At 35.9% G+C, this 25,696-nt stretch overlaps 3 protein-coding genes across 4 annotated transcripts; 2 read left to right on the top strand and 1 right to left on the bottom strand.

The window, feature by feature from the left end:
• Positions 1-184: 184 nt before the first annotated feature.
• On the top strand, positions 185-7,012 carry LOC116109882 (J domain-containing protein required for chloroplast accumulation response 1). The gene is made up of 12 exons (XM_031396115.1): positions 185-771; positions 1,323-2,089; positions 2,196-2,611; positions 2,759-2,861; positions 2,979-3,743; positions 3,850-4,265; positions 4,413-4,515; positions 4,944-5,011; positions 5,274-5,339; positions 5,423-5,500; positions 5,919-6,095; positions 6,771-7,012. Exons 1-12 carry the CDS (start codon positions 299-301, stop codon positions 6,807-6,809), a joined length of 3,471 nt encoding a protein of 1,156 aa, XP_031251975.1. The 5' UTR covers positions 185-298; the 3' UTR covers positions 6,810-7,012.
• Positions 7,013-16,773: 9,761 nt separating this feature from the next.
• On the top strand, positions 16,774-21,730 carry LOC116109896 (deSI-like protein At4g17486). 2 transcript variants are annotated; one of them, XM_031396129.1, is made up of 5 exons: positions 16,774-17,012; positions 19,485-19,743; positions 20,348-20,635; positions 21,099-21,339; positions 21,479-21,730. In XM_031396129.1, exons 2-5 carry the CDS (start codon positions 19,533-19,535, stop codon positions 21,528-21,530), a joined length of 792 nt encoding a protein of 263 aa, XP_031251989.1. In that variant the 5' UTR covers positions 16,774-17,012; positions 19,485-19,532; the 3' UTR covers positions 21,531-21,730. The 2 variants fall into 2 exon arrangements, with proteins under 2 accessions (XP_031251989.1, XP_031251990.1); XM_031396130.1 differs by having other exon boundaries at positions 21,099-21,730.
• A 455-nt stretch (positions 21,731-22,185) lies between these two features.
• LOC116109897 (lysophospholipid acyltransferase LPEAT1-like) lies at positions 22,186-25,422 on the bottom strand. The gene is made up of 5 exons (XM_031396131.1): positions 25,316-25,422; positions 24,796-24,929; positions 23,981-24,121; positions 23,239-23,302; positions 22,186-22,854 (listed from the first exon to the last, which is right to left on the bottom strand). Exons 1-5 carry the CDS (start codon positions 25,332-25,334, stop codon positions 22,835-22,837), a joined length of 378 nt encoding a protein of 125 aa, XP_031251991.1. The 5' UTR covers positions 25,335-25,422; the 3' UTR covers positions 22,186-22,834.
• Positions 25,423-25,696: the final 274 nt, after the last annotated feature.

Genomic DNA, 25,696 nt, shown 5'->3' with positions numbered 1-25,696 from the left:
ATTATCATTTGTATTTTTCTGAACTTATCCTCCTGACCAAAGCTTGTGCGGCTTCAAATCACTGTAAACCCTCTAAACTTCAGCCCCAAGACCCCACTCTGTCTTCTTCTTCTTCTGTATTTTCTCTATCAAAATTTTTCCTCATCACCTACATTATTCCTCACTTTCATTGGCTCTCTGATTTGATTCAACATGCTGTAACCGTTGCTCCAGCTTATATTATTTCCCGCCAATTTTATTTTAAGATGCTTCAACAAGAGTCGATTGATTTGTTGTGATAGATCTGCCTTGTTTGGCAATGGAGAGGTTTTCTCAAAGAGAAAGTGTTCTTTTAGGTTATAGTCCTCGAAGTTCATTCATCAACGACGCTGCTTCTCCCAATTCACCTTACAGAAATTCAGATATTGATTTTAACGATGTGTTTGGTGGGCCACCTAGGCGGTCATCCGTTCACGAGATGCGGTACAGTTTCAGTGAAGCTGCAGATAACTCAGCGTCTAGAGGGCATGATGAAACAGTTGGTTCTCGTAATTCATGGAATGCTCTCAGCGAGAAGCCGGTGTTTGGGGAAGAAGGTATGAACCGCAGACAGCATCGGAGTGAGAACTTCTTTGATGATATTTTTAAAGGCAACGAGTCTTTGAGTTCTTCTCCACGGAAGCGTGATTGGGACCCATATTCTTCTTCACCAGGTTCTCGAGTTTTAAGCCCTGCCCGGCCTCTACCACCTAAAGCCGAACCATATGGGAGTTCACTTCCTGCACAATTCAGGTTTTGGCTTTACTTTTTATCACAATATAATGATGCGTGAATAAACATCTAATAATCTTCCTCTTAAGCCTCACTTATCTCTCGTTCTTGATATTATGAACGTTCTGTATCTTCTTTCTTCTCTACTCTACGTCGTTCATGTATTATTTTCCGATTCCATAACTAACGGTCGAATTTTAGAACTTCATCATAAAATAGTTTTTGGGATTTCTGATATAAATAAATAAATAAATAATGAAACACACATCTCTGTATATTAATTAATATTTGACATGGGGTTGCGTTACTTTCTCAGGTGTAAATTATCAAATCAATTGGCTTAAGCCTCCTTGTATTTTCTTTTGTTACTGCTATCTTGCAATTTTCTATATTTTACTGTATATTATATTGATCAACGCCACAAGTAAAAAAATTAAGGCTTTACTGAGTTTCCCGAATTCCCTTGTTCTCCAATTTCACATACATATCAAAGTCTGTGCTCGATATAGATTTGCGTCCTTGTTCTACTTTCTGATTGTCTCGGCAAATTTTAACTGCATTTTTCCTTGCAGCCTCCCTGCGAAATTGACGAAAGGGATGGAACTTCCAACATTTGGATCCACTCATCGTAGCCCGTATAAAAGCAAGGAAGGAGCTTCAAATGGAATGAATTTATATCCATCTCCTCTTTCAAGATCATCAAGCCTAAACCAGGATCAAGAGGAAAGAAATGATGCTCGATCTTCTCATCGTCAAAGCCTTTTATCCAGGGAGTTATCTCTTAACAGCGAACAGTCATCAAATTTGACCAAATATGATGAAACAGACACAGAAATTGATTTAAAAAAGGAATCAAATAGTTCAGAAGCTGTGACAAATGAGAGTCCGTTTCACTTTTCAATATACAAATGGGCAAGCAAGGGAGTACCATTAGCATTAGCTATGCCTCCTAGAGGAGGGAATAGTTCAAGATTAAAAGAAGACAGTGGCACTGATAGATCCTCCGGCTCTGATGGATGGATTGGAAGTGAGAGAATGGCGAGAGAATTACCTAAAGAAATCTTGCCGGATACTAAGTCTTTCGCAATGGAACATAACGAACAAGATAATGGCTCACCTTCTGTTACAAGCACACAAGATAGAGTAGAACCATGTCAGCGAGTTGGTCCTGATGATTCTATTTCACAAAGTACAGGAGAAGAAACCCAGACCTATTCTCAATCTAAGATAGGTTTGTCTGATATATTAGAGAAAAAGAAGTCTGTGGTTGCTGAAGAAGGTCGCAAGCCTGATTTGAAACCCCTATGTTCTCTGTTTTACGATAATGATTTTGAACAAAGTGAGTCATGATCCATTTCATGAGTATTAGTAGTAATGAGTTTTCACCTATTCCCATTCATCTTCTTAAATACTAAAAGCACTTTGTTTTCTTCTATTCTATGCAGGCAATGAGGATATACCGGAAAAGGCTAGTAGAAAAGAAAGCACCGTGAAAATAACTAAAAAATCATCTGTCGTTTTTGATTCTAGTAGAATCATGAAAAAGCGAGATGGAAAGAAGCCTACATTGGACAATGCAGAAGTTGGTAAGGCTAGCTTGCAAGCTTCAACCATCAACTCAGGAGATCCTGGCAAAATCAGAGTTAAGGGAAAGGTTAAAGAGTTTGTTAAAATTTTCAACCAGGAATCATTAGCAAAACCAGAAACTAGTGTCGCGTCTCCCAGTCAGAGCTCTAGCTGGAAAGCGATAGGCACAGCCAAAGCACGGAAGGAAGTGAATTTTAGCAAGACTGGAACAGATGAGAAAATTCACAGGCTCAATGGGCACACAAAGAAATCAATGCCTGGTGCTCCTATTACGGTAAACTTAAAATAGCTTGATTCAAATCTGGTACACATTAGTGGTGCATTTAATTTAACATTTACCAGATAGAAGCATCAAATTTATTTCCTCAACGGTAATGGTGGGTCTTAAAATTTGAATGTTTTTTTTTTTATAATCATTCAGGTTGATGAATATCTCCAACAGTCTGAGAAACAACATTCTTCCGTAAAGAACACCAACCATATGTCTAATGGTTCTTCCAGAATAAAGGATAGCTCGAGTACTGGTTAGTCTAATTTTCTAGATAATTTATTAGTACATATCATCTGGGACTAGGAGGCTGGAGCTGCCCAAGGATTTGCAGTGTCCTATCCTAAGTTATTATGAAATGAATTAGGATGAGCTGATCTNAAATTGACGAAAGGGATGGAACTTCCAACATTTGGATCCACTCATCGTAGCCCGTATAAAAGCAAGGAAGGAGCTTCAAATGGAATGAATTTATATCCATCTCCTCTTTCAAGAACATCAAGCCTAAACCAGGATCAAGAGGAAAGAAATGATGCTCGATCTTCTCATCGTCAAAGCCTTTTATCCAGGGAGTTATCTCTTAACAGCGAACAGTCATCAAATTTGACCAAATATGATGAAACAGACACAGAAATTGATTTAAAAAAGGAATCAAATAGTTCAGAAGCTGTGACAAATGAGAGTCCGTTTCACTTTTCAATATACAAATGGGCAAGCAAGGGAGTACCATTAGCATTAGCTATGCCTCCTAGAGGAGGGAATAGTTCAAGATTAAAAGAAGACAGTGGCACTGATAGATCCTCCGGCTCTGATGGATGGATTGGAAGTGAGAGAATGGCGAGAGAATTACCTAAAGAAATCTTGCCGGATACTAAGTCTTTCGCAATGGAACATAACGAACAAGATAATGGCTCACCTTCTGTTACAAGCACACAAGATAGAGTAGAACCATGTCAGCGAGTTGGTCCTGATGATTCTATTTCACAAAGTACAGGAGAAGAAACCCAGACCTATTCTCAATCTAAGATAGGTTTGTCTGATATATTAGAGAAAAAGAAGTCTGTGGTTGCTGAAGAAGGTCGCAAGCCTGATTTGAAACCCCTATGTTCTCTGTTTTACGATAATGATTTTGAACAAAGTGAGTCATGATCCATTTCATGAGTATTAGTAGTAATGAGTTTTCACCTATTCCCATTCATCTTCTTAAATACTAAAAGCACTTTGTTTTCTTCTATTCTATGCAGGCAATGAGGATATACCGGAAAAGGCTAGTAGAAAAGAAAGCACCGTGAAAATAACTAAAAAATCATCTGTCGTTTTTGATTCTAGTAGAATCATGAAAAAGCGAGATGGAAAGAAGCCTACATTGGACAATGCAGAAGTTGGTAAGGCTAGCTTGCAAGCTTCAACCATCAACTCAGGAGATCCTGGCAAAATCAGAGTTAAGGGAAAGGTTAAAGAGTTTGTTAAAATTTTCAACCAGGAATCATTAGCAAAACCAGAAACTAGTGTCGCGTCTCCCAGTCAGAGCTCTAGCTGGAAAGCGATAGGCACAGCCAAAGCACGGAAGGAAGTGAATTTTAGCAAGACTGGAACAGATGAGAAAATTCACAGGCTCAATGGGCACACAAAGAAATCAATGCCTGGTGCTCCTATTACGGTAAACTTAAAATAGCTTGATTCAAATCTGGTACACATTAGTGGTGCATTTAATTTAACATTTACCAGATAGAAGCATCAAATTTTTTTCCTCAACGGTAATGGTGGGTCTTAAAATTTGAATGTTTTTTTTTTTATAATCATTCAGGTTGATGAATATCTCCAACAGTCTGAGAAACAACATTCTTCCGTAAAGAACACCAATCATATGTCTAATGGTTCTTCCAGAATAAAGGATAGCTCAAGTACTGGTTAGTCTAATTTTCTAGATAATTTATTAGTACATATCATCTGGGACTAGGAGGCTGGAGCTGCCCACGGATTTGCAGTGTCCTATCCTAAGTTATCATGAAACGAATTAGGATGAGCTGATCTGGCTTCTAATCCAGTTTAAATCTCTTTTTTTCTATGAAACTATGCCAACGTGTGGGCTTCTAACAAATTTATGACAAGCATAAGTTGAGATGCAATAATTCATTCTTTATATGAAGTTGCCATTTTCTCCATTTGCTGTTTGCTGTTGGCTTTTTTTTTTTTTTTTTTTTTAAACTGAGCTGAACTATGTTGCTATGCTACCTATTTGATTCATTCTTTTTCTTTTCTTTTTTCCTTCATGGCATTTAATTATTAATTGTTGGGAGGTATGATATTAATGCATGCATGTACACTTTTTTTACAGCATCAATACCTAACGATCCAAAGGTGGTTGTTGGAGATCTAGATGAATCCTTTCAAGAAAACTTTCAGGTATGCAATTTATCCCTAAAGAATAGATTCCACATGCCCTTATTAACTGTTTTATCATTCTCATAAAGCAGCCCATGGATAATGCTAATGCATGTAACTTCAATACATGAATCCTCATGCCATATAAACTTCTATTAGTATAAAGAAACTAAACTTTTTCTCTTGAAGAATATATATTTAATAAAAGAGCATCATTTTCCTATTCGTAAGGTCTAGTTTGAATTGCATTTCTAACAAGCTTGCTTGCTTGGGCTATCAACAGGTAAAAGAGCTCACGGAAGATGAGAATAAACTGCCACAAGCTGGCAATGATCATGAAGATATCCAGGTTCTGTAGAATACATGCACAGACAAACATGTTCCTTTCAATTTTGTTAGGAAGCAGTAATATTGAAATTTCAGGTGTTGCAGGCCATTGATGCTAAAATACGACAGTGGTCAAATGGAAAGGAAAGAAACATACGCTCACTGCTGTCAACCTTACAATATGTGAGTACAGCATATTGGACACAGTGCCATTCTTTTTTCTGGAAATTCCTTTTTCTTTAATCATCTCATGTTGGTAAGTTGAAGTAATATTTCCTTGAAAAAGGAACTTATGGTGAAGGAAAGGGATTTGCCCAGGGGAAATGTAACCACATTTATATATCTACTACATGGTGGTCAGCTTCTTGCTAATGTCTGCAACATGGTCTTTTGTAATTCTCTGTGTCTCTTTTTCTATTCTTTACTTTTCTTTAAAAAAGAAATTGGTTGTTACCCATGACGTCTAATGATATAATGTGTAAGTTTAGACATTAACGCTCTTCACTTTGTGTAACTAGCATAATATTGGTGACATATTCTCTTTGCTGTTCTGTGTGCACTTTCCTCATTTCTGAAAGATTAATATTGGTTAAACATGTAGGTTCTTTGGCCTGATTGTGGGTGGAAGCCGGTTCCTCTTGTTGACATAATTGAGGGAAATGCAGTGAAAAGGTCTTATCAAAAGGCTCTACTCTGTCTGCACCCAGATAAGCTTCAGCAAAAGGGTGCAGCTTCTCACCAAAAGTACACAGCAGAAAATGTTTTCGATATTCTGCAGGTATATGAAGTTCTGTCATAACTGCTTTATTTACTGACATATGTTGTTTCTTCACAAGGGGAATATGTGTTGGTAATATTCTAGTGTAATTATTGCTATACTTGAGCACCATTTGTACGCTTCATAGATTATCGACTTGATGTCAGATGACTAGCTTCTTGACTTCTGACTATCCTGCATGCCTCATTTTAAATAGGATCTGAGATTTTTGAGACGAACATAGGCTTCCTGTACTTAACAGAAATTGAAGTTTCATAATCCTTATGTTTCTAATCAGTAGAGTATTATATTTTTTACTCAAAATTCCAGTTCCTTTCCAAGAATTATGCGCATGGATTGATCAATCTTTGATCTTTAAAATAATTTGGCTGGTTAACAATGATCTCCAGTCATTTTAGAATAATGGAATAATCAACATATCTTTTTTTTTTTTTTTTTTTTTTTTTGTCTGTGCGGTTGTTCGAAGTAACAAGTTCTGTTGAAAATCTTTAGCTGCTACCGACAAAAAGATGGTTGACAAAGCATTGCCATGTGCGTTATTAACTTGGAAAATAGCAAGACATGTTTGCTTTCTGCATGTGGCCTATGTTGTTTTCGACAGAGAGTAGACAAACAGGTTTTGCGGTGATTGTAAGTTTAAGCTGTAGTAACAAAGTTTTGTGTATTGGCATGCAGGACGCATGGACTCATTTCAACTCACTTGGTTCGATGTGATCAGTAAATGACCAATTACATGTATGTCCACAATGATTCTTTATAAGATCATCAGGTAATTATCATTTTGGAATTGTACAAAGTAAAACTAGGATCTAATTCAAACATCATTTTCATAGTGTGTATAGGCTATCTATATTTGCTTTCTGTTGTATTCAAACTGCCACATTTGATAAATCACAAAGTGCTTCCGGACGCTTTCATCGCATTTGTCATATTATCTTCTTTGGAGCACGTCGAAATTTCCATCTATTAACCTGATGCTACACTGTATTATGCAAGTTTGCCCTGTGGAGAGAATGCATATTTAACTTAACTCTTGTATTTCTTATTGAAGTATATGTAATTTTGAAGTTTTAACAGGCATGGCAATGCCCAACCCCTCCCCGCCCTCATATTCACTCCTTGTCCCGTCCCCATTACAAGGATGGCGGGGATTCCCACGGGGAATTTTTAGAGGCCCATCCTCGCCTCGTTAATTTTACATTAACATCAATTATGAGAACAAACCATGATAAAAACTATTTGAGCATTACCAAACACAATAGTTAATTCACTTTCAATGTTGAGATTCATCCATATGACAAACACTTAAATTAATCGTCTAAACTTAAACTAAGACATTGCACTTGTCCAAAATATAAACTCATTATGTATTTGATCAATTACACCAAATGAATAAACAAAACAAAAACCATTTCAGTATTGTCATATTTTGTAAAGTAAATATATATAATATATTATATACAGGTAGGGCGGGGAAGGGCACTCCCCATTCCCGCCCCTATCCCCACAAAAAGCAAGGAATCCCCGCCACATGCAGGGTGGGGGTGGGATGCGTCGGGGGCCATTGCCATGCCTAAGTTTTTAATGGCCGTTTGGTTCAGGGAATGTTGGATTACTGGAAAGATAGATTACCTTGAAGATCACTGGGAATCTTTAGGAAAATGTATTTGGTTAATTGGTGGGTATGTTATATTAATATGTTTGGTTGGGAAAAATAAATTAGTAGGTATGTTATTTAAATTACTGAATTGTCCTCTAATTAAATATTATTATTATATTATTTTTTAATATTGATTATTATTTGAATTATTATAACCCCCTACATTTAAAAACTTAACAAAAACAACCCCATAATAAAAGTTTGAAAAATCAACAAAACACCCCACCAACCCAGCCACTGTCGGCCGCCGGCAACCTAAAGGCGCACGGAAGGCAGGAAATGGCGTTCTTGCGCCGTATGGCGATTTTCGACTAAAGATCAGGCCGGAAATTGCCAAACGTGACAGATATGGCCTTCGACGGCCAGATTGATGGTCGTTAACGACTTCAGACGTTGCCGTTAATGGCCATCGATCTGGATCTGGCTGTCAACAGCCAGATTGATTACGGATCTAGCCGTCAACAGCCAGATCTGGCATGATCTGGCCATTTCCGGCCAGATATCTAGCCGAAAATGGCCATATCGGCGCACAGTGGCCATTTTCGGCCTTCCGTGTACTGTTTCGGCGGCGATGGCTATTGGTCGCGGCGGTGGTAGGCGGCAGCAGGTGGGTGGGGGTGGTGGCCTAGGTGAGCTATAATTTGTTTTGAAATTAAGGGTAATTTTGTCCAAAATATTAATTAATTATGGTGAAATAGTAAAAGTCATATTCATGTAAATAAATTCAAAAATTAGGGCATTATTGTCCTAAAATTTTATTAATAAGGGATAGAATTGTAACAAAAAAAGAAAATTCTGGTAATCTTAGAATACCTAAGAAAATAGAGGTAATTAGATTACCTCCAATGTTACTAATAATAACCACTATTGGTATTTGAAGATTATCGGTATTTTATATTACTTGATAACCAAATATGGTAATCAAGTAATATAAGATGACTTAACCCTAATAATCTCAGATAACCCCCAACCAAACGCCCCCTTAGAGTATGAACAATCATGACAAGATATGTGTAGAAATGAAAACGGACTCGGGGGCAGTTCTTGATCCAACATTTAGGTCCAGCCATAACCCTGTTAACTACATGCATTGACTATTTAGCCCAAGAGTATTTAAAACGGGCCATATCGACCCGGTAAAAGACAATTTAATGGGAAAGATTTTCAGCGACGAAGTAAAAAATGAATGCCCACTGGCTTTGGTTATTTAAATTTGTCACCTCAAAAGAATATAAAGGTGATTAGATTTAGGTGAATGAAATTCGAGTAATTTTCGTGATTAACGTTTATGTGTTTACAACCCTGTATAATGATGAAAAGTTTGAGGAAAGGGCCCGTCTCAACTGTACTCCGAATTCCAAACTTGAAAATATTTCCCTCTCTCTCTCTCTCTCTCTCTGTGTCTCTAATTTTGAAATGAAATTGTCCTTTTGTTTCATTTTCAGATGTATTCCCTTTGAATCACAAAACCAATGTCTTAAATAGTTAAATGTGGCAACTGTGTCTGACCTGTACCTGAGAGTTGGTTTACTATTTAACAAATGAAGTCCCTCCCTGTATCTATAATTCAATGTCTCTTTTCTCAATAATAGTCATAGAGTATAAGTTTCACGATATCATATTCTATCAATGATATTTAATCATCCACTTAATTTAATTGTAGTTCGTCATACAGTCAAAAAGAGAAGCCATTTGTATCTAAACCATAATTATTATGTTCTGCCCAGAGAAATGGAAAAACTTTGACTGCAAATTTTTTTTCAAAAAAACGAAAAAGCAAATAAGACCAAAAACAAATCAATCAAGCTGATGGGACAAAGGGTCCCATGTAAAAGTTGTTTTGGCTCGACGTGATCAATGGCTGTGAGAGGATGGGAGAGAGGGCGTGGGTAGAAGTCAGAAGAACAACTGAACCACCATGACAGGCAACAGCTTTATGCGTGTAAGTTATAACACGCTTTATTGTCGTTTTCTTAATGTACCAGTACCAATCTTCTGCATATTAACATTCTTGTGTCGCCCATGTTTTGGTAGAGGGACATAAAAGAACCCACACCAAAATTTGCTAGTAATAGTAATACTTGATTTCAGGGTTTAATGTTCTTCGCCAATCATTTAAATGCAAGGATGTGAACATTCCAGATTCATTTCTTATACAACATTTGCGGCATAAATTTTACAAACCAATAAATTGAAGAGTTTCTTTCTGATAGTAATTGACCAAATTTATGAGAGGTGGTGGTTACAGACTTACAGGAGAGGAAAAGATAAATAAGTGATGACACAAGATATTGATGAAGGCAGCAGACATGACAGAAGGAGCTATCCCGTCGTGAGGAAGAGCTGGCCAACTTCAGAGCTGGCCAACCTCTTATTATCTTATATATATTTTCTCAGAATTTTTACTTATTTATTTTTACTTTGAAGACAAGAACACAATTTTTTTCCAATAATATTAAATTCTTTCTTTCTGAGATTTGTTCAATTCGGTTCGAATCGTGTTTTCACAAGGGTGAAAGAACTCATTCAAACAATTTTCGAGATTTTTTTTTCCTGGTTCTGCAAGTTGTAATGCAGTTAAGGGACCATAAACTTGGTTTTGTGATCTGGTCAAAGTCCAATTGCCTTTAAAAATTGATGGATACGTTCAAGTTTTATGCAAATTTTATCATTGCCTTTAAAATGCTTATCATGTATAACATCTAAAGAAAACGACATGTGAACCCCCTCCTCAACCTCCAGTGATTTCAGAGAATCAATCATTCACACTTTAAAATATGGTTGATTATGAGCGGTAATTGATACTGTGAAAGATGAATAGAAGAGAAAGAAAGAGGTGAACTGTAAACAGGAGAAACACTGATTGAGCGAATTAATCTCATCACATGTGAGTTGAATTGAAGTAAGTAGAAGTTGAAATTAGGTGAGTGCGGACCCCTCACTGTCACTGACATTATCACAGACAAGGATTGAATGAATGATCTTACCAAAATTATTTCCTTTTATGATTGATTGTTATTATTGACTGCTAAGAGAGAGAGAGAGAGAGAGAGAGAGAGGATAAAAGAAACAATATAATAATAACTTGGCACGTGCTCACCGGGACAATGACTACTCCAACTCAGTAAGACAAATGACTCATAAATATAGTTTTTGCTTTTTTTTTTTTTTTTAATTAATTAATTGACAAAGAAGGAACTCAATTAAGATTGCCTTGCCTGTGAATGTGATTTAGGTGGTTGAAGAGAAGAGAGAGTCTTTGTTGACTCTCTGGTTATTCTCTTAACTGCTAAATTTTAGCTTCTCTTTGCCATTTGTTTCTTTATCTTCGTCATAACTGGGAAGATGGTAGTGTTTGTTTAAGGAGCAGCTAAACCTTAAGCTGCTGGTTTGTCTCGCCTTTAAATCAATGTCGATCCTCTCAGAATCTGTGAGTTCCTTTACTTACTTTTCTCTTTTGTACTTCTAATTTTCTCTAGTTTTGTTCTTGTAAATTTGCACTGGCATATATTTTTTAGTTGTTTTCAGTTCTTTATGTGCTTCCGTTTTCGCTTGATTCTCACTCTTCTTGGTTGTTTAGTCGCCTGGAAATTTCTGGATAAGAATCAAATTTTGGAGTTTTTTGATAAGTTGTGTTGAGTTTCCTGATATATTTTGCTTAGTCTGACCTATAATTTCCCAAACAACGCTGCTACATTATTCTCTTCTTTTAATTTGGTGATAAAGTTCACTTTCCTTTTCTACAATGTTAGCATGTGGAGAAGATTTCCTCGTAATTCCTTTTCCTTTGTTGATTTTTTTTTACTTTTGTGGACTCTATATATTGTAATGGCAAAAGAAATATAACAATCAACTTTGAAATTGGAGGAAGATCCCCTCCAAATTATCAATCTATGCCTTTTTTTTCTTCGTTTTTCTAAATTTCATTGTTAATATCTAGCTATTTATTTTTGGCATAAATAGTTTCAACTGGATCTGAAGTAAGACGACTTCTATTCTTTAATTTAAAGCTGATCTTTTTGTGTTGAGACCCATTTGACTATTTCTGTTCATAGTTTGAGGGAATGCTACAATTTTATTTCATCTGATGATGAATATTGTTACTTTCATTGCTGCTAATTTCATAGTTTGAGGTGAAAGTTGCTATAATTAGTTTACTTTATTGCGTTTTTAAGGATAAGATTGGTTTATTCTGTAAAGCTTCCAGTGGTTTCAAGATTAGGTCATGATTGTCTGCAGTTGCTTCATGTTCATGCTTCAGTTCATGTTCACGGGAATTTCTATTATGTTCATTTTAGCTTTTCTTTAGTTTCTGATAAATTGCAGGTTTCTAGTGAAATGTACTTTTATATGTGATGGATTTTAAGTATTGCTGGCCAGCCCTAAGTCGTTGGAAATAAAATTTGTTGAGATTTGCAGTTGACTTTCACTCCTCTTTCTTTATTCTCTGCCGGCTGCACTTGTCTTTAATTAAACTCTTATCCAAATTATTTAGAACTACTGTCAACTTCTGATGCTTATAGTTCTCTAACATGTTGACAAGTCCATGTATTTAATCATCCATTTAATTTAATTGAAGTTCTCATACAGTTAAAAGAGAAGCCATTTGTATCTAAACCATAATTTATGTTCTGCCCAGAGAAATGGAAAAACTTTGACTGCAAATTTTTTTCAAAAACAGACGCAAATAAGACCAAAAACAAATCAATCAATCTGATGAGACAAGGTCCCATGTAAAAGTTTTTGGCTCGACGTGATCAATGGCTGTGAGAGGATGGGAGAGGAGGCGTGGGTAGAAGTCAGAAGACAACTGAACCACCATGACAGCAACAGCTTTGCGTATAAGTTATAACACGCTTATTGTCGTTTTCTTAATGTACCAGTACCAATCTTCTGCATATTAACATTCTTGTGTCGCCCATGTTTTGTAGAGGGACATAAAAGAACCCACACCAAAATTTGAAAATCTTTAGCTGCTACCGACAAAAAGATGGTTGACAAAGCATTGCCATGTGCGTTATTAACTTGGAAAATAGCAAGACATGTTTGCTTTCTGCATGTGGCCTATGTTGTTTTCGACAGAGAGTAGACAAACAGGTTTTGCGGTGATTGTAAGTTTAAGCTGTAGTAACAAAGTTTTGTGTATTGGCATGCAGGACGCATGGACTCATTTCAACTCACTTGGTTCGATGTGATCAGTAAATGACCAATTACATGTATGTCCACAATGATTCTTTATAAGATCATCAGGTAATTATCATTTTGGAATTGTACAAAGTACAACTAGGATGTAATTCAAACATCATTTTGATAGTGTGTATAGGCTATCTATATTTGCTTTCTGTAGTATTCAAACTGCCACATTTGATAAATCACAAAGTGCTTCCGGACACTTTCATCGCATTTCTCATATTATCTTCCTTGGAGCACGTTGAAATTTTCATCTATTCATCTGATGCTACACTGTATTATGCAAGTTTGCCCTGTGGAGAGAATGCATATTTAACTTGACTCTTGTATTTCTTATTGAAGTATATGTAATTTTGAAGTTTTAACAGGCATGGCAATGGGGCGGGGAGGGGTTGGGGACCCCATTCCCCACCCTCATATTCACTCCTTGTCCCATCCCCATTACAGGGATGGGGGGGATTCCCACAGGGAATTTTTAGAGACCCATCCTCGCCTCGTTAATTTTACATTAACATCAATTATGAGAACAAACCATAATAAAAACTATTTGAGCATTACCGAACACAATAGTTAATTTTCAGGCATTTGGTTTAGGGAATATTGGATTACTGGAAAGATAGATTATCTGAAGATTACTGAGAATTTTTAGGAAAATGTGTTTGGTTAATTGGTGGGTATATTATATTAATATGTTTGGTTGGGAGGAATAAATTGGTAGGTATATTATTTAAATTACTGAATTATCCTCTAATTAAATATTACTATTATATTGTTTTTTAATATTGATTATTATTTGGATTACTATAACCCCCCTACATTTAAAAACTTAACAAAAACAACCCCATAATAAAAGTTTGAAAAATCAACAAAACACCCCGACCAACCTAGCCACTGCCGGCCGCCGGCAACCACCGTAGCACGGAAGGCAGGAAATGGCCTCCGTGTGCCATATGGCCATTTCCGGCCAGAGATCTGGTCGGAAATGGCCAGACGTGACAGACAGCCAGATCGATGGTCGTTAACGACCTCAGACGTTGTCGTTAAAGGTCTTCGATCTGGATCTAGCCATCAACGACCAGATCGATGATGGATCTAGCCGTCAACGGCCAGATCTGGCCATTTCCGGCCACATATCTGGCCAGAAATGGCCATATTGGCACACAGCGACCATTTTTGGCCTTCTATGCGCCATTCCAACGGCGACAGCTACTAGCTGCGGCGGTGGTTGCCGACAGCAGGTGGGTGGGGGTGGTGGCCTGGGTGGGCTATAATTTGTTTTGAATTTAAGGGTAATTTTGTCCAAAATGTTAATTAATTGGGGTGAAATAGTAAAAGCCATATTCATGTAAATAAATTAAAAAATAAGGGCATTGTTGTCCTAAAATTTTATTAATAAGGGATAAAATTGTAACAAAAAAAGATAATCCTGGTAATCTTAGAATACCTAAGAAAATTGAGGTAATCAGATTAACTCCAATATTATCAATAGTAACTACTATTGGTATTTGAAGATTACCGGTATTTTATATTACTTGACAACTAAACATGGTAATCAAGTAATATAAGATAACTTAATCCTAATAATCTTAGATAACCCTCAACCAAACGCCCTCTTATAGTATGAACAATCATGATTCATGACAAGACATGTGTAGAAATGAAAACGGACTCGTGGGCAGTCTTGATCCAACATTTAGGTCCAGCCATAACCCTGTTAACTACATACATTGACTATTTAGCCCAAGAGTATTTAAAACGGGCCATATCGACCCGGTAAACGACAATTTAATGGGAAAGATTTTCAGCGACCAAGGAAAAAATGAATGCCCACTGGCTTTGGTTATTTAAATTTGTCACCTCAAAAGAATATAAAGGTGATTAGATTTAGGTGAATGAAATTCGAGTAATTTTCGTGATTAACGTTTATGTGTTTACAACCCTGTATAATGATGAAAAGTTTGAGGAAAGGGCCCGTCTCAACTGTACTCCGAATTCCAAACTTGAAAATATTTCCCTCTCTCTCTCTCTCTCTCTCTGTGTCTCTAATTTTGAAATGAAATTGTCCTTTTGTTTCATTTTCAGATGTATTCCCTTTGAATCACAAAACCAATGTCTTAAATAGTTAAATGTGGCAACTGTGTCTGACCTGTACCTGAGAGTTGGTTTACTATTTAACAAATGAAGTCCCTCCCTGTATCTATAATTCAATGTCTCTTTTCTCAATAATAGTCATAGAGTATAAGTTTCACGATATCATATTCTATCAATGATATTTAATCATCCACTTAATTTAATTGTAGTTCGTCATACAGTCAAAAAGAGAAGCCATTTGTATCTAAACCATAATTATTATGTTCTGCCCAGAGAAATGGAAAAACTTTGACTGCAAATTTTTTTTCAAAAAAACGAAAAAGCAAATAAGACCAAAAACAAATCAATCAAGCTGATGGGACAAAGGGTCCCATGTAAAAGTTGTTTTGGCTCGACGTGATCAATGGCTGTGAGAGGATGGGAGAGAGGGCGTGGGTAGAAGTCAGAAGAACAACTGAACCACCATGACAGGCAACAGCTTTATGCGTGTAAGTTATAACACGCTTTATTGTCGTTTTCTTAATGTACCAGTACCAATCTTCTGCATATTAACATTCTTGTGTCGCCCATGTTTTGGTAGAGGGACATAAAAGAACCCACACCAAAATTTGCTAGTAATAGTAATACTTGATTTCAGGGTTTAATGTTCTTCGCCAATCATTTAAATGCAAGGATGTGAACATTCCAGATTCATTTCTTATACAACATTTGCGGCATAAATTTTACAAACCAATAAATTGAAGAGTTTCTTTCTGATAGTAATTGACCAAATTTATGAGAGGTGGTGGTTACAGACTTACAGGAGAGGAAAAGATAAATAAGTGATGACACAAGATATTGATGAAGGCAGCAGACATGACAGAAGGAGCTATCCCGTCGTGAGGAAGAGCTGGCCAACTTCAGAGCTGGCCAACCTCTTATTATCTTATATATATTTTCTCAGAATTTTTACTTATTTATTTTTACTTTGAAGACAAGAACACAATTTTTTTCCAATAATATTAAATTCTTTCTTTCTGAGATTTGTTCAATTCGGTTCGAATCGTGTTTTCACAAGGGTGAAAGAACTCATTCAAACAATTTTCGAGATTTTTTTTTCCTGGTTCTGCAAGTTGTAATGCAGTTAAGGGACCATAAACTTGGTTTTGTGATCTGGTCAAAGTCCAATTGCCTTTAAAAATTGATGGATACGTTCAAGTTTTATGCAAATTTTATCATTGCCTTTAAAATGCTTATCATGTATAACATCTAAAGAAAACGACATGTGAACCCCCTCCTCAACCTCCAGTGATTTCAGAGAATCAATCATTCACACTTTAAAATATGGTTGATTATGAGCGGTAATTGATACTGTGAAAGATGAATAGAAGAGAAAGAAAGAGGTGAACTGTAAACAGGAGAAACACTGATTGAGCGAATTAATCTCATCACATGTGAGTTGAATTGAAGTAAGTAGAAGTTGAAATTAGGTGAGTGCGGACCCCTCACTGTCACTGACATTATCACAGACAAGGATTGAATGAATGATCTTACCAAAATTATTTCCTTTTATGATTGATTGTTATTATTGACTGCTAAGAGAGAGAGAGAGAGAGAGAGAGAGAGGATAAAAGAAACAATATAATAATAACTTGGCACGTGCTCACCGGGACAATGACTACTCCAACTCAGTAAGACAAATGACTCATAAATATAGTTTTTGCTTTTTTTTTTTTTTTTAATTAATTAATTGACAAAGAAGGAACTCAATTAAGATTGCCTTGCCTGTGAATGTGATTTAGGTGGTTGAAGAGAAGAGAGAGTCTTTGTTGACTCTCTGGTTATTCTCTTAACTGCTAAATTTTAGCTTCTCTTTGCCATTTGTTTCTTTATCTTCGTCATAACTGGGAAGATGGTAGTGTTTGTTTAAGGAGCAGCTAAACCTTAAGCTGCTGGTTTGTCTCGCCTTTAAATCAATGTCGATCCTCTCAGAATCTGTGAGTTCCTTTACTTACTTTTCTCTTTTGTACTTCTAATTTTCTCTAGTTTTGTTCTTGTAAATTTGCACTGGCATATATTTTTTAGTTGTTTTCAGTTCTTTATGTGCTTCCGTTTTCGCTTGATTCTCACTCTTCTTGGTTGTTTAGTCGCCTGGAAATTTCTGGATAAGAATCAAATTTTGGAGTTTTTTGATAAGTTGTGTTGAGTTTCCTGATATATTTTGCTTAGTCTGACCTATAATTTCCCAAACAACGCTGCTACATTATTCTCTTCTTTTAATTTGGTGATAAAGTTCACTTTCCTTTTCTACAATGTTAGCATGTGGAGAAGATTTCCTCGTAATTCCTTTTCCTTTGTTGATTTTTTTTTACTTTTGTGGACTCTATATATTGTAATGGCAAAAGAAATATAACAATCAACTTTGAAATTGGAGGAAGATCCCCTCCAAATTATCAATCTATGCCTTTTTTTTCTTCGTTTTTCTAAATTTCATTGTTAATATCTAGCTATTTATTTTTGGCATAAATAGTTTCAACTGGATCTGAAGTAAGACGACTTCTATTCTTTAATTTAAAGCTGATCTTTTTGTGTTGAGACCCATTTGACTATTTCTGTTCATAGTTTGAGGGAATGCTACAATTTTATTTCATCTGATGATGAATATTGTTACTTTCATTGCTGCTAATTTCATAGTTTGAGGTGAAAGTTGCTATAATTAGTTTACTTTATTGCGTTTTTAAGGATAAGATTGGTTTATTCTGTAAAGCTTCCAGTGGTTTCAAGATTAGGTCATGATTGTCTGCAGTTGCTTCATGTTCATGCTTCAGTTCATGTTCACGGGAATTTCTATTATGTTCATTTTAGCTTTTCTTTAGTTTCTGATAAATTGCAGGTTTCTAGTGAAATGTACTTTTATATGTGATGGATTTTAAGTATTGCTGGCCAGCCCTAAGTCGTTGGAAATAAAATTTGTTGAGATTTGCAGTTGACTTTCACTCCTCTTTCTTTATTCTCTGCCGGCTGCACTTGTCTTTAATTAAACTCTTATCCAAATTATTTAGAACTACTGTCAACTTCTGATGCTTATAGTTCTCTAACATGTTGACAAGTCCACAGATAATTATTATCTTCTTTTTTTTTTTTTTTTTTTTTTTTTTTTTTTTTTTTTTTTTTGAATTCCTTATAGATAAATCCCCTTTCCTTCCCTCTTTTTCTAGGAAAAAACTTTATGTAATGATGAACAATTTTTCACTTGGGATTACAAACAAACATTTCCTGAGTACTAGAGATACCTCACGATACAGAGCAGTTAAGAAGCACTAGGTTCAGAAGAGATTTAATTGTTGATAATTGATAATCTTGTTGGAGTTTTTTATTATTTTATCAAAAAAGAAACTGATGCTCTGAGAGGTTTCATTTAGCCACTTTTGTAACGAATAGATATCAAGGTAGAACTTTGGTGTAGTCTACGAGGTGTCAAGTTCTGTCTATTATTTTTAGCAACACTTAGAAAGCTTTAATTTCTTATCAAATCCAGCTTTACTGTCTACTAGTTTCTCATCTTGGCCAAATTTTGAAGTTGTGAAATCACTTTTATCATGCTTGAAAATAGCAATAGCAGCGATTAAACTGTATGCCTCTAAGTAATTTATAAAAGTTAAAAGAAATATAGAATGCTAAGTATGTGCTGCATGTTCATATTATCTCAGAAGATGTTAATCATCTTAGTATACTGATACCTTTTAAAGACTCTAGGCAGTCTTGGCCAGCACAGGGTCTGGTTGTTTATTTGTTTAGATATATGACTTGAAAGTCAACTTTGTGGGGGCTGGTTGTTTATTTGTTTAGATATATGACTTGAAAGTCAACTTTGTGGGGGGGATAATATGAGGAAAATTATAAAGAGAATAAAATAGCATGCCTTTCTTCCTTTTGGCTTTTGTGGAGTCTGCTACTCCATCTTCCGTTCCCCTGTCCTTATTGTCTTTTGACAAATTAGTTGAAGGATATTCCACTTCCAGAACTTCTTCATTGAAAACTTGGGATTAGATATCTTCATAAAATCATTAGTTATTTTCAGAATTCAGCATGTTTGTGCTGTCCTATCCTGTACTTCCTCCCTGTCTCTGTTCTAGAATATTTACATTGATGGTTTTTGTTGCATTGGTATGTTCATTCATACCATGTAGATCAGGTGGCTGTCGAAAGAGTACTCTAATATTATACCAACTTGACTGCTTTGATGATTCTTGATATGCTGCTTTGTGGTGATATAGCTGTAATGTGGTTGAACCACAGTTTATGCTTTTAAGTACACAAAGACTAATGGATTTTTTTGCCTACTAAAATGATAGTACAGTTGAATTTATAAGAACTTTTGAGATGCAATAAAAAGGTTGTAACTGTTGTGAATGATTGAATATCTATTTGTAAAGTGCTAATGTTTTTATCTTTGTATGTCTGCACAGGTTAGAGACGGGCATTGACTGAATTCTAGAATTGTTTTTTAAGCAAGCATGAAATTCGAAATCAAGAAGGGATGGAAATCAATAGTGCCTCTTCGCTTGAAAGGCAAATCAGCCACAAGTTTTTCTTTGTTTCCGAAGATGAAGCCAACTAGCTATGGTCCAGGCCGAGCAGCTGTATATCTAAATGTGTACGATTTGACACCAATGAATGGCTATGTCTACTGGGCGGGTCTTGGTATCTATCACTCTGGTGTAGAAGGTGAGCTACAATACCATCCTTGGATGCATTTTCATTTTTAAATTTTGTACCTAAATATATGATCTCAAGTTGAGGTAGAACTATTTCAGAACCATGAAAATTTCGATGTGTACTGTCCTAATCTAGTTTTTACTCAATCCTATCTGGCTATTTCAAATCTAATGAGCTGAAGATAGTTATATATTGATTTTAATTACAAGGCAACTGTGGTTGGGAATGGATGAGGGACGGCAAACTGATTGGAGATACTATCCTCTAAGGGATATATATAATGATATTTATGGAGAGAGAGAGAGAGAGAGAGAGAGTTGGAGATCCCTCATTCTTTTTCATTTACTTTTACCCAGTAATATGTGAGAAAAGAGCTTAAATTTTGCAGTACCACTACAGCTTCTATAACTAAAATAAACATGTATGTAAATAACTATGAAACTTGATTCTCATAAACAGGTGGGACATGGAAGCTAGATTTATTTTGGACACTCCTTGTTCATGTTAGTAGACTGGTGAATCAATTATACAGGAAGTAGAATATTATAACTGCTCCTTATTATATCTTCTCCATATCTGTTATTATCTGATCATCTGCACCTCCACTGTGCAGTCCATGGTGTTGAATATGCCTTTGGAGCTCATGACTATCCAACAAGTGGTGTTTTTGAGGTTGAACCACGGCAGTGCCCAGGCTTCAAGTTCAGGAAGTCAATATTCATTGGAACCACATGCTTGGACCCTATTCAGGTTAGGGAGTTCATAGAGAGACATTCTGCGAGCTACAATGGCGATACATATCACTTGATTGTCAAGAACTGCAATCATTTCTGCAAGGACATTTGTTCTAAGCTAACTGGGAAACCAGTTCCAAAATGGGTAAATCGACTAGCAAAAATAGGTATTCTTTCCTTCCATCATTTTCCACATTGAGTTAGTAGCTGATTGAATACAAGAACCAGTCTTTTTGTCAAGCATTCTGTGGTTGAGCACTTGTTTGCTTCTGCATAACTGAAACCATGGAATCTTGTATTTCATAACTGTTGTGCTCTTATTGGTGGCCATAAAGACAGGTCATGCTTTTCAAAAATGTAAAACTAATTCCAAAGAATATTCCCCTAGAGCTCAACAAGTTTCATGAACAAGTGAATAACTGTCAGCAGAGGGAGTACCAGATGATAGTAAAATGCTTTGATAATTTATTCTTTAAATTTATGAGCTGAATTCCTCCTATTAAAAAAGTTTATGAGATGAATTCCTATGCCAGACACATTCAGTAAACTGTGGTGGTTATTTGTAGCAGATGTCTGTATTTTTAAATGTACACAATTTTAATTTTATTTAATTTGTGGTGGTGGTGGTAGGTTCAATCTGCAATTGCATACTTCCCGAAACCCTTAAGATTTCTGCTGTGCAGCATGACCCTGATTACCAACCATTTGATAGCGACAAAAGGAGGCTGAGAGGTGCATTTAGTTGTCTGTCTTCAATCTCAATGCGGCAGAAGCAGTTGTCAACATCTTCATTGTTTCTACAATCACCCCTTAGGGGCTGCCTACCGACATGGGAATTGAGAAGGTCAAACAATGGTTCATTGAAGGAAAGGTGAGATAACTGCTTGAATTAGCATTCATGATGATTAGTGACCAGGATCCCTATTCCCTAAGCTTGATTACAGAGATTTGTTTACATAAATGCCAACATGAGAAGGCTGCCATCACTTATATTCTTTTGGTTTTGCAAGTTTTCGGATTGATGGTTGCCTTGGTTTGGCCTCTGCTGTTAGAAACTACTAAGATGGCAAGCAACTGATCAAAGAAGAATCTCGATGGATCAATGGCGTTGCCATCTTTGAAATGTACATTGTGCTCATAACTCGAGTGTTATTTTTCATGTCATTTATTAATGTTCTTGGCAAATAGCTGTCTGTAGAAATTCTGCATCATTTGTGCTACTAGAGATTGTTCATCAATTTGTAAATACTGTCAAATTTGACGCTTGTTATCTAGGCGTGACTTATGAGAACATGCGGATTATATTGGGGTCCGGCCCAGTTCACAGGGTTCAAAGGCTTTTCTCTAGGTTCATATTCAAGAGCTGTTGCAGAAAGAAAAAAAAAATTGCGCGCAGTGAGGGTTCCAGATTTAGAACTCTTTTAAATCAGTTTGAACATTAGGACTCGAAATAAAACTGATCGAAAGGTTAATTTTTTCTTAATAAATTATCTAATGTAAGTTTTAATAATTAGATTCAAGCACTCTCAAATCTCAATAATTAGAAATTAGAATTATATGCGTATCTAAAAATTAATGAAGAAATTTGATGTAAGTTGTTCAAATCTATTAATTTAATAGTTGCGATTGATCAATGAATCTGCATCACTATGTAAAGTAATGAAAGCGATTGTATAACAATTTAATTTTATACCATATTAAAAAACAAATATGTTATTCCATTTTTGGACCTTCAAAAAACACGGAGATGATGAATGTTGCTTTTGTGTAGGTCCAGGGTAGTACAAAATTTGATAGATCAATTGAACGAACAGCACTGCAGAGCATTTGAACCCTAATATTTCTTTTAAAGCTCAGAACCTTGAGTCATGGCAGTAATTAAGAGGTCATAATTTAGAAATTCATGCAAAATTGCAAATGCCGAACCCGCCAGTACTAATTTACAGGAACAAACACTTGCTCAAAAATCCAATGGATATGACCCCACCATAAGAAATGTGATGAGTCGCTCCTGAGTCCCTTGTCAAGGAGCGCATCTCAGCCAATACAAAGGCAGCCTCTGTTTCTAAGCATTAAACTCAACATTGAAGACCAAGTAGCACCAATCACAATACCTAAAAGCCATCTCATAAACGAACATATCAACTTCCTGGATGTCTATTAACTGCTAAATGTGGAAACATCAGAGGCAGCCCTTCTTTGAAAACGCTAGTTTAGCTCCACCACTGTACTTCAACATTGAGGTAATATGTTGTCAACTGATGACAATTAAAACAATTGTTCTGCACAGATTTTCTAAATCACTTTTAATCTTTTTTTCATAAATAATAGAATCATACAATGAATTTACAGACGGCCAATCCGAATTAGCATGGGGAAAACAAACCTGCAGGAACACGAAAGAAATGATTCAGATTTACAGGTGCATACTTCTGTCTAAAAGTGTGTCAGGGCATCAAATAGTTAACTTATTAAGCATTAACGTTGGACATATAACCAAATCTCAGAAGTTGAATTCAACCACCACAACTAAAACTGTATTCAATGACCACATTTTCCATACAAGAAATTACAAGACAATAATGGCACACCAGTTTCTCTTTGAGTAAGAAGGGGAGACACAACCACTGCCTGTTTTAGCTGTGCACTCATGAGAAAATGCCAATAGAAACTAAGAAACTCTCAACTGAGACTAGATAACATTTGGGAGCGAGGCCAAGAAATTATCAATCGTCTTTCTGATGCAAAACACTAGGCAGGCTATTATTACCATTGAGAGCAGCATGATATATTCGCTTCTCAGCAAGCCCAATATCTGACATTATCAAATTACCCTGCAAGAAAAGCAGAAACAGAAACAAATTCATGTCGATACAAATGACAATTCAAGCTGTGGTGGTACTAATAACAATAAAGACCACCATTTCAAAATAAAAGTCAACACCACAGTACAGACCACATCACCACAATACAAGCAACTCTAGAGGAGTTCCAGCGCTTCAGAATACAAAACCCAATGGCAAGCAAAACTTAAGAAAGATATACTCTGACATCTCTTTAGTTATAATCTTTCTATCACAGTTGTTATGGCTTTACCTTCTATAATTGTCCTGTCAAGCTCAAATCCAGTTCCTCTTTCTAATACATTGCGGATTTTTACAAAAATGTTAATGATCTGCTTGTGCATTTTACAAGAATATTAATGATCTTCTCTTATTTAAGTAAATTTTATCCAATGGATACTAATTCCCTATACCATATCTGAGGTCCTAACTCCCAACAATAATGTTATAGCATCAAGGTTAAGTTTTACAAAGCATCAAGGTTATTAGCATTGATACATTAGCCTTCCAAGAGTAGTCATGGTGAAGCCCTCTAAGTTTCATGAGTCTTCTAAGATAAGTTTCTAGTTGAAAGTCAGCTTTTATGCAGGCTGTGAAGAAAAAATGGTTGAAATCATGGTACCTCAATTTTTCAAACTTCTAATGGTTAAAATTGAAGGAAACGCATACCTCGCCAGCCATCAACCTTCGAACATTTTCAGCATAGAGTTTTGGATCATCCTTCTCTTGCTGTGACGGGTAGTAGACAGGTAACCTGGTCACCTCTATATGATTTACAAATTGGCAGAGAAGAAAAAGGACATGGCGTGCCTACAAATAGAAATACATATTTGCATTAACAAAAACAAATTTTAAATATGATGAAAAAGTATATCACCACCTGATATTTATTAATACACAGGATATAGTACAAGGAGATTATGATTATCATAGACAAGGATTATAAGCAATTAGACAAATATACGCTCTAGAGGGAATTTTTTACTCAATGCCTTTGTCAACAAGGAGAAGAAGAGTTAGTTAAGCAACCCAAAGTAGACCTACTTTTTTTTACATCTTGTAATGATCAGATCCAACAAGTTGCCTTTTTTAACTGAACATCTCAATGCAAGACAAACCATAAGACCTTTTTCTGTATGCACCCTGGTATTTAAAGGTACGTACCAAACTCTAAACTGCAAGCATTGGGTCTCCCTTGGCTGTAATAAACTTATGAAACTCAAGAGAAATTCACAATCATTTTTTAAACTAAGAATTCCACTGTCAGCATCCAAACAACTAGAAATATAAGATTCATCCAATGCCAAGCCACCATTTAATGACCAAAACCGGAGAATCTGTAGACTATGGTTTAGTAGAGAGTTACAGAAAACATATGGCACTATATATTGTATCCACTATTAGGAAATCAGGGAACAAATCAGCTTTCATTATATGAGATTGTGGTAACCCATAAATGTACAAGTTGCACGAAAAAAACATACCCCAGATATTGAATCCCAGGCAAGACTGAATCTCTGGTAAGGATACCTGAGAATCACAGGAAGCACAGGAACTCTTGCTAAAAATGCACCAGTCTTGAATGGAAGTAGAAAGTCACCATTTGTAGTTGTACCTTCTGCAATGAAATTGATGATAAAATCAATAACTGATAGGAAACTAGGCAAATACATGTAAGTCAAGTGCAAATGCTCTTAAATTTTATCAATTTGGTCATGGGTACAAAAACAGTAGATTTAAGTTGAGCTATACCATCAGTGTTACGATGACTAGTGTCATGGTTGAATGTTTAGATATAGGAAACATACTCAGTTCCACAGAAAAAATCCTTACGCTTATTCATTTATTTATCATTTGGATTTTCTCCGAGATTTCAACAGAGTGCTATGGCAAATAGGAAAGCAGAGAATATCAAATAATACCAAAGCAATTTATGTAATATGCAGCATAAACTTAAGAGAAATAACAGAGAAAAACGTATGAACAAGATCCTATAACCCTGACCCGGAAATAGCATCATCATTGGAGCAGACTTATCCCGATGAGCTTCTTGAACTCTTTCAGTCACAACACCTGCCAGCAAAAGAGAGCGATTCAGCAATTGGACTTCAAATGCAAGTAGAACTTAAGTCATATGATGACTTTGTTTCTTCCCTACAGCTGGGGAGCCAATCACCTTCTTAATAGCCTAGGCAACAAGATCCTAGCCTGATGAGTCAAATAACACAGACATACTGGCAGAAGCGCCATATGTTATACAGATGAATTGGGCACCCTTAACTTGTGGTTATATTGCAAGGGTGCTGCATATATAACATGACAAACATCTAACTTTTGTACTGTTTTTAATTTATTTCTATTCAGGATGTATCATAAAACTCAAGG

This window comes from Pistacia vera, unplaced genomic scaffold (assembly GCF_008641045.1).
Source record: "Pistacia vera cultivar Batoury unplaced genomic scaffold, PisVer_v2 Contig590, whole genome shotgun sequence".
NCBI classification, from domain to species: Eukaryota; Viridiplantae; Streptophyta; class Magnoliopsida; order Sapindales; family Anacardiaceae; genus Pistacia; species Pistacia vera.
This window is presented reverse-complemented; position numbering and strand designations above follow the sequence as displayed.